Raw genomic sequence first — 18,053 nt, 5'->3', positions numbered from 1 at the left:
GGAAGCCTTCTGAAAGGACCCGTGGTACCAACTCTTAAAGATTTGAAAACCGGTCATTTCTTTTCAAACAAACATTTGAAAAAAATGGCAGAGCTGTGAGCCTCAGGAAAAGGCACCTTGCTAAGATGTAAAGTAAAGCTGCACGTCCACATCCTGCGTTTCTACACTGCCATCCACAATTGTCATGATCCAGGCCTGTGGTACAAGTCCACCGGATGACCACGCCCCGCGGGGTGCTTAGTCATTCAGTGAGGGGAGGGGATGCTGGCACTCTGTGTGCTGTTGATTTCAATAAGCAACGTAAAATAATTAGCTTCACACTAGTCAAAATCAGTGTTGCTTTACGTTTTTTCTTTTTCTTTCTTAAAGTTGATTGGTACTTTGTTTTCCTTACTTCTTCCCTAATTCCCAGGTTTTGATAAAATCACGATGATTATCAGTCTGCTAAGAAAAATTCATGCTTAAACCTTTTAACTTGAAGGCTAAATTTGAGCATCAAAAGAACATGGCATTAACCACCTTCTGCTGTAAAATGATCTACTACAATCTGTTTTTGCTACTGTGGGCAAGATAAAGATTTAGAATTTTTTAACAAAGCCGTATAGAACATGGAATTAATACTTTTGTCTAGCAATGTCCATTTAACCATAAAATAAAGGTAACAGGAAGCAGTGAACATATCAGGTGTATTACAAACTGTTTTAAGAAAAAAAAAATGAGTGAAACCGAAGGGGGAGTGATCTGCACAGAAACCAGCCTTTGGAAAAAGCCAAAGAACAAGATCTCCAATTTGCAGCACTGTCCGGGGAGAAAACATGAATCCACGTGGCAGACACATCTCACTTCTGTAGAAGAGAGGCTGAATCTAGTTTAATTTGAGAGTAAGAGCAGAGACTGAAATCTTGGGGTCATGGTGACACCAAGGTTGCCATGGGCCTGCAAGGCACTCTTCAAGTAGCCAGTGGGCTGCCAACTGGTAACATTTATATGTTGTTCCTCTGAACTGGAACAGCTGTAAGATTATTAATGTGCAATTCACTATTTTGGAACTGCATTCATTTCAACTAGGTATCGTTTGAAGTTTGCCTTTGCTGAATCTGTGAGAAACATTTTAATGAATGAAGGAGAAGGAAGAGTTCCGATGGCATCTTATTTATTTTAGAGAAAAACACGTTAAACCCTTCTGAAAAGCCTCTTTGACCAAGTAATTTAGGAATAAAACGTTCTTCAGACTCACCTACTTAGAAGTTCCCTGCTTCCTAAGACACACTATACAAATTAAGGCATAAAACCAAGGCTGAGTCAGTGTACAACGTGTGTAGCTGTAAGGGGTGGCCCAGACACTAACATACAAGGGAGTGATAGGTGGAGGGGAATCTAGGCTCAGAATCCCTGTTAGTTGCCCAAGGTAATACTCCTAATTCCTTGCAAAACTAAGGCTAGACCCTCACTTTTTGCAATTAGTGACAAACATGCCAAAAATACTTGTGGACAGTCTGTGACAGACACTGTTCTAGAGAACACACAAACAAGACAGTGTCTGTCCTTAGGAAATAGAAAGGCTGTGAAGATGAAATTGATTTCCGCTCCCTTTTTCCCATACAAAGGCATTTATTAATAATTAACATGTCAATTACATAATTGCTTTCTATTTATTAGAGCAAGTCTCTATGGCCCTTTCTACTGCAAACTGTTTGTAAGGGTAGTTACTTTACACGTGTCTGCTTGAAGGTAGGAAAGTACTATTTCATCAAGTATACTGCAATTAAACACTTTTACACATTTAGATTGGCTTCATCCCATTAGGGTATTTTGATATCTGTCCGAAACTGACTGGGTGTTTCCTGTTACCGGCGCTCAGGGTCGCCTTTTGTATGGGAGGGGGCATCGCAGCCTCGATGATGGCCTAGCAGCTGTTGGGAGACCGTCGAGGAGCCAACGCACTTCGGGGCGAGGAAAGCCGCCGCTCTTCGGCGCATCCTTTCCGGAGGTGCTTTGGGGCCTCGGGGATTCCGTGGGTGCCGAGAGGGCCGGCCGGGTGGCCGAGTCGCGGGTAGAAAATGCCGGCGGCGGCGCCTTTGTCACCCAGCCCGGCGGAGGAGCTCAAAATAGCAGCGTCGAGAAAACGCGGCGCAGAGAAACGGGAGCCGAAGGGGGAACCCCCGTTAGTACGTTTAATAATTCAGATTTTACAGTATCATATACACTTCTAAAAATTTCTTTTTAATAGTTATGTTTTTCCTTAATCTCTAGTATTTCTGAGGTATTTCCACACCTGCATTCCCCAAATGTTCCTTTGCTCCTTGAAGGCCAGTGGTTTGCCTTTCGCCTCCTTCTCTCTCGGCTCACTGAAGGAACGGCAGGGAAGGAGTACATCTCAGGCCTGGGAAGCGATGCACCAGTGGCTCTGTGAGTGGCCTCTGAAGTCTCCCTCCGTGTGAACCCTGGCTCTGCCCTTAACAGCTGTGGGACTGTGCGTAAATTACTTAACCTGCTCCTTTGCAAAATGGGATAACGTCAAGGGCTTCCTGTTAATTAATAAAAATGGGAAAGTATGTCTGAATTTGAATCCTGGCGTCCCACCGTGTGCCCGGGGCAAAGGTGTGTATGTGGTGCACGCCTCAGTCTCTTGCTCTGTCAAGTGGAGCAATAACAGTACCTGTAACACAGCATGTTGTGAGGACTAAATGAGTTAATAGACAAAAAACACCGAGACCAGGACCCAGTAGTGTTTAATAAACGTTGCTGGTTGTTACTAATACTTTTGAAGAAGCTGCTCCTGACAGCAAAAAGGTTATAGCAAAAAGAGACTGTAAACTCTTTTCCCCTGAGATCTCTTAAAAACGAAACCAGCCCAGAAGAAAGCCATCTAGTTAGTACCAGACATAGAAGATGTGGACTGATGACCCTGTGGGTCGCTGCACAAGCCATTCTTTCCAGACATCAAAACGTGTAACGCGAAGATGTAAGCTGAATATTTTACTAATAATTTGAGTAGTTAATTAAGAGAGAGAGAGAAAAAATACTTCATTCGGGTCTCTGTTTAAAATGATCAACCAAGAGAAATGTAAAGGTAAGAACATTTACTGAACTGAGTGATACAGGTCACAAGCATAATTTCCTGTCATTCAGTGTTTGCCGAGGAGAGGATAATGCAAGGAGGAACACAAACAATTCTGATTTGCACACAGAGCACTGGGACACTGACTGGCAGCCCACAGCACTGGGAGCCAGTCGAGGAACCCAGGAGGGGACACGCCTCAAGGTGGAATGTGCTAGAATGTGCTAGAGATGCCTCTTGGAAGGAGAACATTGCCGAGAGCACAGATGTGCAGGCACTTTTTTTCAAAGTTAGAAAGTGCTGTGTATGGAAATTATCGGCCTTATTTTCAATTATCTCTAATGTCAACCTAAACTCAGCGTTTATGCCTTAAAAAAAAACCCCAAACAAAAACCTTCTTGTCTACATAACCAAAATGTTACGCAGTGGATCCAGTGGGCCGTGTTAACATAAAAGGCCCTGGAGTTGAAGCAAAATTTAGACTCAGAATATGAGAAGTAGAAGCAACTTCCAAGGTAACACCGTCTAATTTTCCCATTTTCTATAGGAAAAGTAAATCCCAGAGAGTAAGCAACTTTCCAAGGGCACACAAGTTTGGGTGAGAACCCTCACAGGTGCAGTTTTCCTAAATCAAGAATCTTGGGACTTCCCTGGTGGTCCTCTGGTTAAGAATCCACCTCCCTAAAGCAGGGGCGGTGGGTTCGATCCCAGGTTGGGGAACTAAGATCCCACGTGCCGCGGGGCAACTAAGCCAGCACGCTGCAACTGAGCCCGTGCTCTAGAGCCCACACGCCACAACTAGAGAGAAGCCTGCGCGGTGCAACGAAGAGCCCGTGCGTGCCACAACGCAGATCCTGTGTGCTGCAACTAAGACCCAATGCAGCCAAATAAATTAGAAAAAAAGAATCTTAACATTCAACGATTCCAAAAAACTGAGGGTTTTTTTTTTCAGAAAATAAATCCATTCTATAGAAATTACCTTTTGTGTTATTACCTAACTCCTAAAGCATAAGTGTTTTCACAGCCGTTCACAAGAGACTCATCAGATAGTCCAAGGCTCCACTTTCCCCTTATTTGAGAGCAGCAGAGGACGAGACTTCAAGAGTGAATTATTTAAGAGTAGAGAAACCAGTTTTGAAGATTACAGGAAGCCCTAGTGAGTGGTAGTGGTTAAATCCCAGGCCTCCAGCCACCCCTAATTCTGAGAATAAGGTCCTGACTTCCAGGATTCTCCAGTTACATTCTGAACAGAAGTCCATATTTTCTGTGCGTACCACAACTTATAAACTGCCTTTCCAACCTTCACTGAAGTTTTCTTCCTTTCCTGATAGCCGAAGGCCCCCCAGTTTTGAAGATACCCACTGAGTGGGTCCAGCGGGCAAGTAGGCGCTTTCACAGCTGAGTGACACGCCCTGCCTTAGCTCCGCAACAAACTACCACATGTCACAACTACCCGGGGGCTGATGGGGAACCGGGAAGACACTGTCAACTGGGACCTTAAATTCCTAGAGCTTACTGGAATTCACAACACGGAACTCCATTTATGACACGGTGTGAAGGGAATCAAGCAAAACCCACGTCTGTATCCACTCCGACTACGTGCACATGGACAGAGGCAGGAAGGGGCCACGGAAAACTTTTGTTTTGGGTGTCTTAATATCGTTTTCCCGACAAGAGAAATAGCTGGAATGTAAAATGACAGAGCAGCATAAGGCAAGGCGACGGTGCTACACTGATAGTACTGAAGGTGTTTAAAATCCTCCCGAAAGAGATCTTCAGAAAACAAGACAATTTTCAAACCGTGAAGCAAGGAACGCTTTTCTGAGAAACACCTGGTAAGAAGCCGAGAAGGTGCCTGGCCTCCTCAAAGAATCGTCCGGCCTGCCAGGCACTTATTTGATGGCCGGAGAAGCTCAGAGGTCCTCAACGCAGCACGTTTTCCAGACGGACAGAAAAGCTCTCAGAAATGTTAAGGCTTTATTAAGTCAGGGGATCCGACTTTGTTGTGGAGGTAGCGAACATTTTACTACGGTTTCCTACCGGGCATTGTCTTCACTCAGAATATTCTGGTATTTTCAGAAAGGAGGAAGCTCTGGGAATTGTGCCAGGTTAGCTCATTCTCTCTAAATTATCCATTAATGTCTAATTTAAAGAAACAAAATATAAAGAAGGTGCTAATTTCAAATGCCTTACTGCCAAAAGTGACTTAGAAAAAAATATATATATATATATCAGGTTAAAAACCCTGATAAAAGGATTCTGCATGTGTAAGACAAAACAGACGCCAACGTCCAGGAAGGCAGAATGAAAATGGTGTATTTGGGGCAAGTTCCACTTATTTTTCTACTCTTTCCTTTTTGAAAGACATGTCCATTTCAGGCTTTGTCCTGCCTTCTAAGAGTAAAACTGGTAATGACTGTGAAAATCAGAACCATTATTTACCTGATAGAGCACTTTGGAGACAGATTAGATGAAGAGAGATGAGAGATTTCATCTGGAGACACATGAAAATCCTTCTGAGTAGTGAGAATATTGTTACAAACATAATTACAGAGAGGGAGGGGACAAAGTTAGAATACAACATAATGAAACCTAGGTTTTAAATCAGAAACTTTTTGAGGACAAGCATTTAGAGCTACGTTGCAGAAACAGGCTTTACTCCTTCATTATTAACAGCACACGTATGAAGGGCACTTACCGCAGTGTCTGATGCATGAATGCTTAATGAATAGTTGCTATAATTATTCTTCCCATCACTACGGGCAACTGAAGGACTGTGGGTTTGCATTAACCTCACAAATCTGTCAGGTAACAAATAACTGGATCTTAAGAGATGTTTATAATGTTAAGGTCTTGAAGGACTAACATATTAACAAAATTTCTACAACCTACTGCAGTGCATTTTGGAGAAACTTTTTTACCTTGTGGTCCATACTGGCTCATCTGTGGACCGTAAGTCCCACTTGAGTTACTCTGCTGAAAGCTACTGATTCCAGGATGCATCTGGCCTCCAGGAGAAGGATGAGGCGACATGGATGGTCCTGTCTGTTGAGGTCCATATTGAGACATCTGAGGGTTTCTTTGTGTGCCTGCCATAAAACCTAAGTGAGAAATAAATGGAAATATATAAATGCAGGTGACAAAAGTGAACATGGAATTGTGTCAAAGGTAGATGGGAGAAGACTGGTGCTGTGGGATTCCCCTAAAGAACATCTAAAGACATCTCAAACCCAGTGTGGAGGACGTGAGAGGGCCCAGGGGGCTACCCTAGTCCTCACTCTGAGCTCTCACTAGAGTTCCTGGGAACCCAATGGACTGTGGACATGAACTAGGGAAGAGGAGAAGAGGGTGAACAGGCCAATAACCTTGACCTCTCCTAACCTCCATTCTTGCCTGGCGGGACATATGCACGCCCCTCAGAGCCTCGGCTCACTCCCCGATCTCTGGGCCACGTGTCCCCGCTCACTCAAACATCCCACCCCTCTCTCAAGCCCAGGCCAGCACCCAGCTCTCCCCTGCACATAACCATTTTTCTCCCCTCTGATCTCCTGGGGCCACAATTGTTCACCGTGACTCCTATAGTCCTGCCGACTTACCACCTGATTCATACTACCCCTCGGGGGGGAACTGCACACAAGTGGAGGGTCTGAAGTGTCCTCTGCTTTCCAAACAGACCCTGACTTCCTTCCAGTGTGCCACCCACGATTCCTTCCTCCCGCCCTGATGTCCTACGGTGTGATGGATCCATTGGCACGTCTGTTGCCTCTACTTCCGAAATGTATCTTGGGTCACTCCTCTTCTCCATTTCCTCATCTACAAAAGCCAAGCCGCCCAGCTACCATCTTCTCTCCCACGACCAGACATGGTCATGGCCTGGCTCACCCCTCTCAGCCCTGCCCCGTTTTTGTGCCTTTTGGTTCACTTTCACAAAGCCGCCAGAATGACTTTTCAGGAATAAAAAAGGAAATCAGAGCGTATCTTCTCTGTATAACCATCCTGCCACCAGGCTTCTCATTAGACCTGGAACAAAATGCCCCCATCTGACTACGGTCTGTGGGCTCTTTTGTGGTCTGGGGTTGCCTTTCTCACTTTAACCCCACTTCCTATAGTTTTCTCTCCTTCTCACTACCCTGAAGTCCACTAGCCTTCTCATGCTTCCTAGAAGATAACATCAAGCTCTTTCCCTTGATAGAGCCTACTCTCTCCCGGTGCCTCTTCCGAGAGCGTCCTACTGCCGGTTCCTTCCTGTCCTCCAGGTCCACCTTCCCTGACTGCCCTGGCGGCGCCATCCTTTCTCCTCACGTGCTTTTCATAACATGTAATCATCTTTATTTCTGACTCACTTAAGCTCTCTCTTCCCCACTAAAACATAAGCCCCATGAAGGCAAGGATCACGTATGTGCTGTCTGCTGTATTCTCAGTGCCCAGCAGGGCGTCTGGCACATAGTAGGTATCAGAAACTATGTGCTGAAAGAATGAGTATTAAACGCCTCCCGTGCTCAGAGTGCCGAGCACAGCACAGTAGGTGCTTAGCAGGTAGTTGGACAAATGGGTAAAGAAAATACACCTTTCGGTTGTGCAGGACTTTTTATAAAGTCAAGGTACATCGCCATCATCAGTAGTTCAGCCAAACGTAAGCAAGTACATAGAATGAGCTGGGAAAACGCATTTAGACCAAGAATACCCCACATCAAGACAGATATCTAAGAAAAAGACAAATCATCAAACCAGAAAACTAACAAAGGGCAGTTTGAAAAAAAACCTCCCAGAACCCAGGAGCTGGAGTTGCTGAGAGTTCACAGGTGTCAGCTGAAGGCTTTAGTACAGGGTGAGTGCAGAGAGGGGGCAGGTTTCCACCTACTCCAGAGGAGAACTGAGAACAGTGGCTTGAGAAAGTCTCCTGAGGCAGCCGGAGGGGAAGATGATGCCTGCCTCCAAGGTCAGCTTAAACTTAGGGGGTTAAACAGAGTAGGGCATTTACAAAGGCCACGGTTTACATTTCAGTAAGAAAAAGAAGAGATCTTCTAACACTGCTTCTGTCTAAAGAGATAGACATAAAATACAAGTAAGTAGAGCTCTTCCTTATTATCCTATTTCATTTATTTATAAAGATAAAGTCATGTGAAATTGGGCTCAATTGGCAGCTCCCAGATATAAATCATCATAGAAAATGTTTGCTTTTTCAAATCTGAAAACAAACAGAAATCAGAGTGCTAAAATTACTATAAATGATTGCATCTTAAGATGTAACATGAAATATTTATCTAAGCCTGACTATAAAATTCTCAAGAGTTTCATATAGAGTCCTGTTTAATAAAAAAAAGTGTTTAAATTCCATACAGATTGTATACGTTTTTCTTCCTTTCTTTCTTTTGAGAATGGCTGCTTTCTTCTTCATTAGTTAAGGAAAATAATACATGTCCGTTTTTTAGCATTAAATTTCACTTCAACCGAGAAAGTGTCCATGCTGAAGGATTTAGAACTGCTGGTAACACAGCACATCCTTAAGTTACTGCTGCCTCTTGAACACTTACTATAAACTTAAGGTTTGTTCAAATGACTTCTAAGAAGAATTCTTATCTGGGCAAGTTATTTATTTCTGACTCTTTATTCAATCCTTAAAAATATGTATATATATATGCCACGATCCACTTCAACTGTCTCACTCATTACTGGAATTTTGCAGAAAATCAAGTTTGTCAAAAGGCTCATGAAGAGGTAGAATGTTAAAGCTAATCCAAATGGAATGCGTAGCAACATCAAATTCCAACAACAAGGTTCTGTGGAGTATGGAATCCACCTCCTTCCACAGAAATTAAAATTGGAAAGCTATTTTTTTCTCTGTATGCTTTTGCAATGGCACCACTTACAAGAGGTTTCTGAAACCTTGTTTTATATTTTTGGTGAGACTCATCCCTTTCACGTATTCCCCAAGACAATGAAAGGAGGTGACATAATTTCACTGACTCTTTTCTGAACTACAAGCATCGAAAGGCGGTCAACTGGGAATAGAAGGCCTACATTATAGCTTTGTTTGTGTCGCTAGCTCAGAATCTGGTAGAGTAGACAGATATGTAAATAAATATACTGCAGTGTGTGAACTGATCAAAACTAGCTCTGTGACCTTAGGTGAATCATAATTTATCTGAGGCTCAGTTTCCTCACCTTCAAATGCAGGTGAGGTTGCTGCAAGAACAACTGAGACCGCACATGAAGATGTTCTATAATCTGAAATGTATACACAAAAGGAAGACAGTATGGTGATAACTTTCTGGTTTATAAACTGCCACGAGTATCTTTTAACTCCTGAATACCCCACGTATTCAGGTGTAGTTTCCAACTAGCAATGAACAAGCTGGTTTTTATTTCTACATTTGTTTTTTTATTTAAATATGTGGGATCCACAGTACTCCAGTACTTGTGTAACTGTCTACAAATTCCAAAAGCTTAAAAAAAATATACCCCATCTCCTACCACTGAGTTCCCCTGGTCAAAGACAAATGGTTTTTTAATGTATCCTTTCAGGGATATTTTATAATTGGATTGTGTTAGATTGTGTATTCCTTTTATCATGAGTAAGGCTGAACATTTTGTTTTACAGCAGTTTTGACTCCTTTTCTACAACTATTTATATCATTTGCCCATTTTTCTGTTGGCCCCTCTACGTCTTGACTAGGGGAGCATTGCATCTTGCAGATTCAGCTGTTATTACCAAATAGCTGTACGGTTCACCAAAACTCTTGCACCTGCAATCCTATGAAAATCTGGTCCTTCGGTGTGATTAACACTGGCAAAGGCCATACGCAGTCTTAGCAGGAAAGCCATATGATCTGACTTGCATTCTCAAAAGCTAATTCTGCCATAATATGCAGCAAGAAGAAAGGACTGAAGGAGAGTAAGGCTAAAAGTTAGGAGACCAGTTAGGAGGTAGGTAAAGTGATACACAATATATAATCACAATGAAATGCCAGCAATAATCCTACTAAAAAGGCTTCCGTTATGGATATAACCATATTTTTAAGAGGTTATTGAATATCATCATCATCTAAACAAACTAATGAAAAATTAGAAGACAGAAGTTAATGAAAAAAGAAGTATTTCTACTTTTCATCCTAAAGATAGAGACCTACATGTGCATTCTTTGTTTCCTCATCTATATAATAGGGACAATTGTATCTACCTCATAGGGTTGCTGTGGGGATTAAATGAGATGATACATGTAAAAAAATTTATAGTAGTGCCCGGCACAGAGTGAACTTTCACTAATCACTAGCTATTACTATCATTATATATTCAGAAAAGGAAAGCAAGAGAGGCAGCATGCTGTGACAGCAAGGGAACTGACTAGGATGTCAGTCGTGGGCCTTCCACATTTGCTGTGCAGAATGCAGCAATTAACCTAGCCTCTTGGCCCTCAGTTTCCTCACCTGTTAAATGGTGAGAGGGAAGACATACGATATTTGTAACGGCACTTCTATCTCCAGTTCTCTATGATTCTGGCTTAAACTTTTTTTGTGTGAAAAATCTAATTCAGGTCTCAAATTTGCATGTATATTTATTTGTGGGATATTCTTCATTTCGTTTTATTTTAACCTTAATTTTGAATGAAATAAATGCTAAAATGTTTCCAAATATCAAAGTTCAAACAATAATTTTCTATTTATGGTGACATATTTGATTGTATTTTGCTTCCTTTAGAAAGTTATTATAAAATGGCAGCTTGTAACACCGTTTATGAACAGAAAAACTGAAAGCTGAGAGAATGAAGCTGTTTTTCTCTTTTTTTTAAAGTTGTGAAATTTTTCTAGTTATAAACCATCTGAGTTTAGAAAACCTAACTATCTAGTAAGGAAAATTTAGAAAGTATAAAGTGAATTTCCCATATATTATAAAAGTATGTTGAATTTCTAGATGTATTATGGAGTTATATGCCCTAGGTAAATAATCTAACGTGGAAAATTCAAACTTTGGAAAAAAGTACTAATTTAGATAATTATTATTTACATTATATAAAAGAACTTACTGAAAAAAAATCTTAGAAACTACATGAAAATGATTTGTACATTTCATCCATAAAATAAATGCATAGAAGGCTTATATAAATGGATTTACTATTTTTGAGTCCTTCATTACATGTGTATGCAATCACGAACACTTGTACAACCAAACTCCAGATGAAGAGGCGCAAGCTCTATTCTGAGAGAGAAGGTAATGTAGTAATAGGACACACACACACACACACACACAAACATACACACACGCACACACCATCTGTTTGAAATCACGTGTGGGTTAGAGGCTGCCTCCACCATCCACTGTGTGGACTCACGGGTTCTCTTGTATGAAACAGTGAATGCACTTCCTGTCCTGGCTTCCAAGATCATTCTGAGAGTCAAATAAGAAAAATGTATGTGACTGTGCTTTTCTAAACTGAAAAACACCATGAAAATGCTATACAAAGGCATTACTATTGCCTTTTTAGTGATGCTACAAGCTCTTCATTCACTGTGTGAGTTCTGATCTAAGCTATCATACTGGTAACTCAATCCACAATAATGATACACAAATCTTCTATCAGCATGCCCTAATTTTACTCTGGCATTCATGGAGCTGTGGTAAGAATAAGAGAGCATTAAAAAAAAAAAAGTAAAAGATATGATCCTTGTCCTTGAAGAATTACCATTTAGTTGAGTAGAAAATAAAACCTGGGGACTTCCCTGGTAGTCCAGTGGTTAAGACTTCGCCTTCTAATGCAAGGGGTGCAGGTTCGATCCCTGGTTGAGAAGCTAAGATCCCACATGCCTCGTGGCCAAAAAACCAAAATATAAAACAGAAGCAATATTGTAACAAATTCAATAAAGACTTAAAAAAATGGTCCACATCAAAAAACAAAAATCTTTAAAAAAAAAAGAGAGAAAGAAAGAGAAGAAAACCTATCAACAGGGAAAAATGATAAACTAAAGTCACAGAGCAACCGAACGAGATTCCAGGCAGCATCCTCGGTGCTGAGGATGTAAACCATGAGCAAAACAGTGTCTGCCCTCGTGGACCTCAAATCCTAGTGGCAGAGACGGCCATCTAATAAACAACTAAAAGTTAAGTATGAGTATAAAAAAACAGAAGTACAGGAACTCTGAGGGTATAAGAGGAGGACCCAACTTAGACTAGGGACAGTGAAGTTTCCCCAAAGAAGTCCTATTTAAGCTGAGACCTTAGCTGAAGTTAGGATGCAGGTAAATCAAACTAGATCCGAATAAGACTAAGACTATGTCTGACTGGTGAAGTGGATGCCACAACGTATATTCTTGGAAGCCAAAGTTCCTGCCTTCAGCTGAATCCTAGTGGTCACTGGGCACCCTTTTGTTTGGTCAGGTCTTGTGAATGGTTAGTTTAGCATTTACAATCCCTTTCTTGAAGGCTTCCCCTAATTCTGCTGCTAAATGTAAAGAAACCACAGGAAAAGGCAGCATCACCCCTCTACAACGGCCTGCCCTCTCACCTACGGACACTGACATCCATGTCCCATCTTTATGGACTTTCCTACTTTCAGAAGGAAATCTCTTCCTTGCATCCAAGGCAGGGCCTCCACTTTATGCTCTGAATTCCGACCTTTCTCATCTCTCCAGGGATGTTCAACAGTGTCTGTTCAAAAACACTAGTCAATGACTCTTGATTGTGAAGCCAAACTTATCAGCCCAGCAATCAAGTCTCTTCAAAATGTGACCTGACCTATTTCCCCATCATGGCTACATGGTCATCATGGCGACCCCACTCTGATTCGATCACTCCCACTTTTACCTCCCTGCAGGCACCAGGTTGCTTTCGACCTGTAAATATTCACACATTCACTCAGTTAACAATTATTTATTGACTACCTCTCATGTTCCTGGTAATGGGCTATTCACTGATCTAATAACAACAGTTGACATTTAATGAGCAGATATTATGTGCTAATGGCTTTGTTCATTACTTGTCCTTTTAAACTTCAAAACAACTATGAAGACACTGAGGCTCACAGAGCTTAATTCGCTGAAACCACTTTCAAACTTTTTTTTTTAACCACAATCCATAGTAAAGAAATATATCGTATACCATGATTCAATGTGTATATGTGAGTATGCACGTGTTTATATATTCACATTCAGTATTCACACACACACTGTACCCTTCACAAAACAACTTCTACCCTGATTATGTGCAACGTTCTCTGATATTTTATATTTTTTTTCACTGAAAAAACGCACGACTGAGCGGCGCAGTTTGGGAACAGAATGCTAGATTGTGTCCTCTACCGAACACTGGTTCACAGTGTGCCCAGGGGGCCGTCTGCCTCCACGACACTGACGTGCTCCTATCCTTCCTGGCTCTGTCTCCTGCTGCTTCCATGGCATTCCCTGGCCTTCCAGAAAAGCAGACACTTTCATATGCTGTATGTTAGCTGAGACAGAGAAGTTGTCACACTGCCATCATTTGCTGGGGTGACTATCTTCCCCCAGATTGTGAGCACCGAGGCTTTAAACAACACACTCTCTTCGTGTCTGACTCCTCAGGACCATGCAAAGTGACTGGCAGAGAACTGGAACCAAATAGTACAGGTTTTTAATGAATAAGAAAACATCTTCATTCAGAACCCATTTACTGTTACTTTGGGAAAACAGCTTAATAACTGTGATGGTCTGGCTCCTTGTTTCAGAGTGAGTATATTCAAGTAATCATTTCTGGGGAAAGGAGGACAGCTATTCAAAAAAAGAACAACTGAGGGCTTCCCTGGTGGCGCAGTGGTTAAGAATCCGCCTGTCAATGCCGGGGACATGGATTCGAGCCCTGGTTCGGGAAGATCCCACATGCCGCGGAGCAACTAAGCCTGTGAGCCAAAACTGCTGAGCCCGCGTGCCTAGAGCCCGTGCTCCACAAGAGAAGCCACCGCAATGAGAAGCCCGCGCACCGCAATGAACAGTAGCCCCCGCTCGCCTCAACTAGACAAAGCCTGCGGGCAGCAATGAAGACCCAATGCAGCCAAAAGTAAATAAATAAAATAAATAAATTAAAAAAATAAAAAGAAAATAAGGGGAGAGATCCCCCTTCCCTCAAAAAAAGAACCACTGACAGCTGATGGCCCAGAAGCACTGTTATTTCTATCACCTAAATACCTGCCATGTGCATTCGCTCTGTCCGTCTCCACGGTCACTGCAAATTCAAATTTTAGCTTCACCACTTATGGTTAGGTGACTTCAGGCAAGTTAGTTAACAGCGAAGCCTCAATTTCCTTCTCTGAGAAAGATGGATGACAACGGAGCCCACCTCATAAGAGTAAATGAGAAAACGTTATGGAAAGCGTACAGCTCAGTGCCTGCACACAGAGCAGAGGCTCAGTAAGTGACAGGTATTATTATTCATATTATTTTTAATACAATCCACCATTTATTTCCCAGCTGAATGACTCCAAGTTTTCAAACTAGCCTCCCTTGCCAGGCTCCCCTTCAAACCATTCACTGCGGCTAAGTCAGGAAGTGCCGCACATCCCTGGACCGTGCTGAATTCACCGAGTAATAAATGCCGCACCCTGTGGCCTCCTGGCAAATGGCTTGGTGCCTTTCCCCAGGTAGCACACAGCTCGGTGTCGCTGTGCTGGCCTGCCAGCTCTGCACCTCCTCCACCAGAGCCAGTTACAGCTGATGGGTAGCGTTCCCCACTCAGCGGACTATCCAGAAACCAGTGTCCTTTCCCTGACAGCTAGTTCCAGAAATAACTGGCTGCCCATGTTACTCGGCTCAGAGGACTGAAGCTTGTCAGTTTCAGGCCACTTAACCAACAACTCTAGTACTGCTTAGCTCTGAGCGGCGTAAGACTCAGTGTACATCCTTCCCAATCCTGCAGAGTCCCTGGAGTTTGCCTATTAAGAGAGGGAGAGTGGGACTGGGGAGCAGAAGGAGCAGGGAGAAGGAAGAGAAGAAAGGTAGACAGATACACAGAAATAGATATGAGTCCTATCAAGTGCCTGAATAGACTCGATATAAAGAGCAAGGATCTTGATTTCTGTTTGTTACTGGATCACGAGCACGTATGATAATCACTGGCTTGATAAACATTTATGCAAGGATGAATCAATCCATTAGGGTTTTTTGTGGCGTTTGAAGGGAGACCAGAGTCTGAAATAAGACTTTTCTCTTTCTGGTTATAAAGGAAAACCCCCGAGACCTCGCCCAAGCATCAGGGCGTACTGCTCTTCTGCTGGGGGCTTGTCAAGGAGCTCTGGAGCTCATGTGAGACAGGCCCCATCTTGGCCAGGCTCGTTTCCACCACCTAGTAAGAGATTTACAACTTGTCCTAAAGTTTATTGCAAAGGCACATGGGTTCACTTAGATATTTAATTACAACTTGATAATTTTTTTTTTAACTTTCTGGCTATGCCACACAGCACGTGGGATCCTAGTTCCCTGACCAAGGATCAAACCCGCGCTCCCTACACTGGAAGCACGGAGTCTTAACCACTGGACCACCAGGGAAGTCCCCACGGTTTGATAATTTTCTGAATGCCATTTTCCATGTATCCAATAGCTGAAGGCAGGACCTCATCTGGAGTTATTCAGTCTGCAGGTTGAGAATGGTTTTCATTAGGGTCATTCCCCTACAAATATTTATATTATTAATCAATGGAAAATTCCTAGACAAACAATCTGTTCTAAAGATTGCATGGCAGTATAAGTCATGTTAAGTCTAGGGAAAATGCTACTTCAATCTTTATACAGAGGCCAGCATTAAAGACTAATTAAGCCAAAGGTGCTTTTCTTTTTCTTAATGTGTTTTTAAGGAAACACATTGCTATTTTGAAATCTTAGAAAACTGGCCTAACAGAGAATTGGCATTTCTAAAATGTCTATCTATGTTATTATCAGATAAGTGGGTTTTCAAGACCTTTTAAATATTTTCTTCAACACCATACTATCTGTGGTTTATTAAGTGGGTATTTTTCCACTTAATATCTTTAAAAATGCTATATGATTCTCTTATTTGAAAAAAAGAAAATTCTTAGAGAAAAGAAAACTCCACTGTGACTATCTAAACCTCAGCAGATCAAACAGAGTTTGATAGCAACTGATTCATGTAGTCCTTATAAACAAATCACATTTTCCATATAAGGGACGAAACGAATACAGAATGCTTTTACACAGTATGAATGAAGAAAAACTCTTCACTGGAGAGACAGAGATACAGCTTATCTTTAGAAGTACTTTAAAAATTCTCAAAAATAGAATGAAATTATACTCAGGCCTTAAGGCCTATCTGGAGGAGATGCTACATAGTAAAATACAGAGGAAAGCTCCATGAATCCAAATAAGCAATGACAGGTTATCACAACTCCACAAGAGTCACTGATGGGTCAAAGGACCATCCAATGAAAATGCATCCCTAAGTTGAAGGCTGTTACAAAACTGATTCAGAAAGGAAGTCACATAAATAATGGAGCAAACACAGGGAATTTCAGAAAATTAAACTGGAAGGCATTTTAACATGGACCTGAGCCTCCAGCTGTACATCCTTTCCCTCTTGGTGCAAGACAACAAACTCTGCAACGTAATCACTGGAGACCTTAAATCCTGTTAGAAAAAGCAACGTTAAGCACAAGGCCCAAATCATGGTTCATGCCACCCATGGAAGAGAGCACAGCACAGGAAGAGCCAGAGTGCTCAGGCTACTGCAGGAGAGCAATCGTGCGCAGTACCAACTACACGCAAATGTGATTCCTTCGTCAGAGGTGCCTCTTCGGCTGGCAGAGCTCCAGCGCCGTCAGGACACCCACAAAACACCCAGGGTTCCATAAGCCACCAAAAAGCCAGGCGCGTTTTCCTTTGGCACGTGGACGATTTATTGTCATGTTGGCATCTGTTAAAAATTCACAGAATAACTGCCTTGTTTCTTCAAGGCAGTTCAATAAAAGATGTTTCTCCACATGTGTGAAATAATGGTCACACGCTGTACCACCTTAGCAGGGAGCCTCCGACTATAAACACAGAGTGATTTCTCATCACAAATCGGTGTCAGATTCCCATTTGGAGAGAAAAATAGATTTTAAAGAATATTCTTGTTACATTTTAATATCTTCGGTGTTTATTTGCCTGCCTGCTTCTCTTCACAACATGAACTGCTCTGAGCAAGACAGAAACTAATGACCCATTCAAGGCTGTAACCCGGGCCCCCCAGTGTTCTCCCAGCTGTGCTCTCAGGTTAACTGGCAGAATCGCTCCCTCTTCCTTCCCTGCCACTACAGCGCCCTATATTCGGAGGCACAGACGACAGCATCTAAGTTCTCCCCATCCACGCCCACAAAGCCCTCTCGGCTACTGACATCATCCATCATCAGGAAAATGAGAGTCAGGGGAGGGATCAGACTAATTACCCAGATGGTAGATGGGGGCAAAATACCCGGCCTTCCCTCGTACAATTCTTTGGAGTTTTAGCTGCAAAAGTCCGCTTCAGTGCTGAGGGCAAAGCCAACTGTGTGTGTCACTATGTGCTGGAAGAAGCAAAGAAACCACCTTTTAAGGCTTTCAACCCAGGTCTCACCTGAGTCATCCGTGCCTGATGCTTAGGCTTATTATCAATATTTGCACAGTGCTTTGCAATACATAACTTTTGGATACGAGGTTGCATTTGATCCATACAACATATCCACGGGATGCTCTGATCCCCATTTTACAAATGAGGAAGCAGAGATTTAATTAACCGTCCAAGGTCACAAAACCAGGTAGTGATAAGTCTGCACCTAAACGCAAATCTTTGCCTAAAGATTAAGATGAGGAAAAGAATGTACTGTAAGAGGCACTGGAGCTCTGACACTGAACAAGGCCACATGGTCCTCACAGAGCTCTCGCTGGGAGAGAACTCCACTGGTAACCCCAGCAAGGGGTCCTGAGTACCACCTGCCTGGGTGGGACGGTGCCCGGCCTGTGGGGCAGGCCTTTGTTCTTTGTTCTCTCAGTAAACGCGGACT

The 18,053-nt window shown here is 42.5% G+C and overlaps 1 protein-coding gene across 1 annotated transcript in view; it reads right to left on the bottom strand.

The window, feature by feature from the left end:
- The window catches only part of ARID1B (AT-rich interaction domain 1B), a 409,766-nt gene that overhangs the window by 66,495 nt on the left and 325,218 nt on the right, over positions 1–18,053 (bottom strand). Inside the window, 1 exon segment of the mRNA XM_089922181.1 lies at positions 5,983–6,162. Coding sequence (XP_089778307.1) covers positions 5,983–6,162 — 180 coding nt within the window.

Source organism: Delphinapterus leucas, chromosome 12 (assembly GCF_059928025.1).
Source record: "Delphinapterus leucas isolate spDelLeu-1000000601 "Yukka" chromosome 12, BTC_Dleu_Yukka2, whole genome shotgun sequence".
In the NCBI taxonomy this organism is placed as follows: Eukaryota; Metazoa; Chordata; class Mammalia; order Artiodactyla; family Monodontidae; genus Delphinapterus; species Delphinapterus leucas.
The sequence above is the reverse complement of the archived record's forward strand: the minus strand, read 5'-3'. Positions and strand labels throughout refer to the sequence as shown.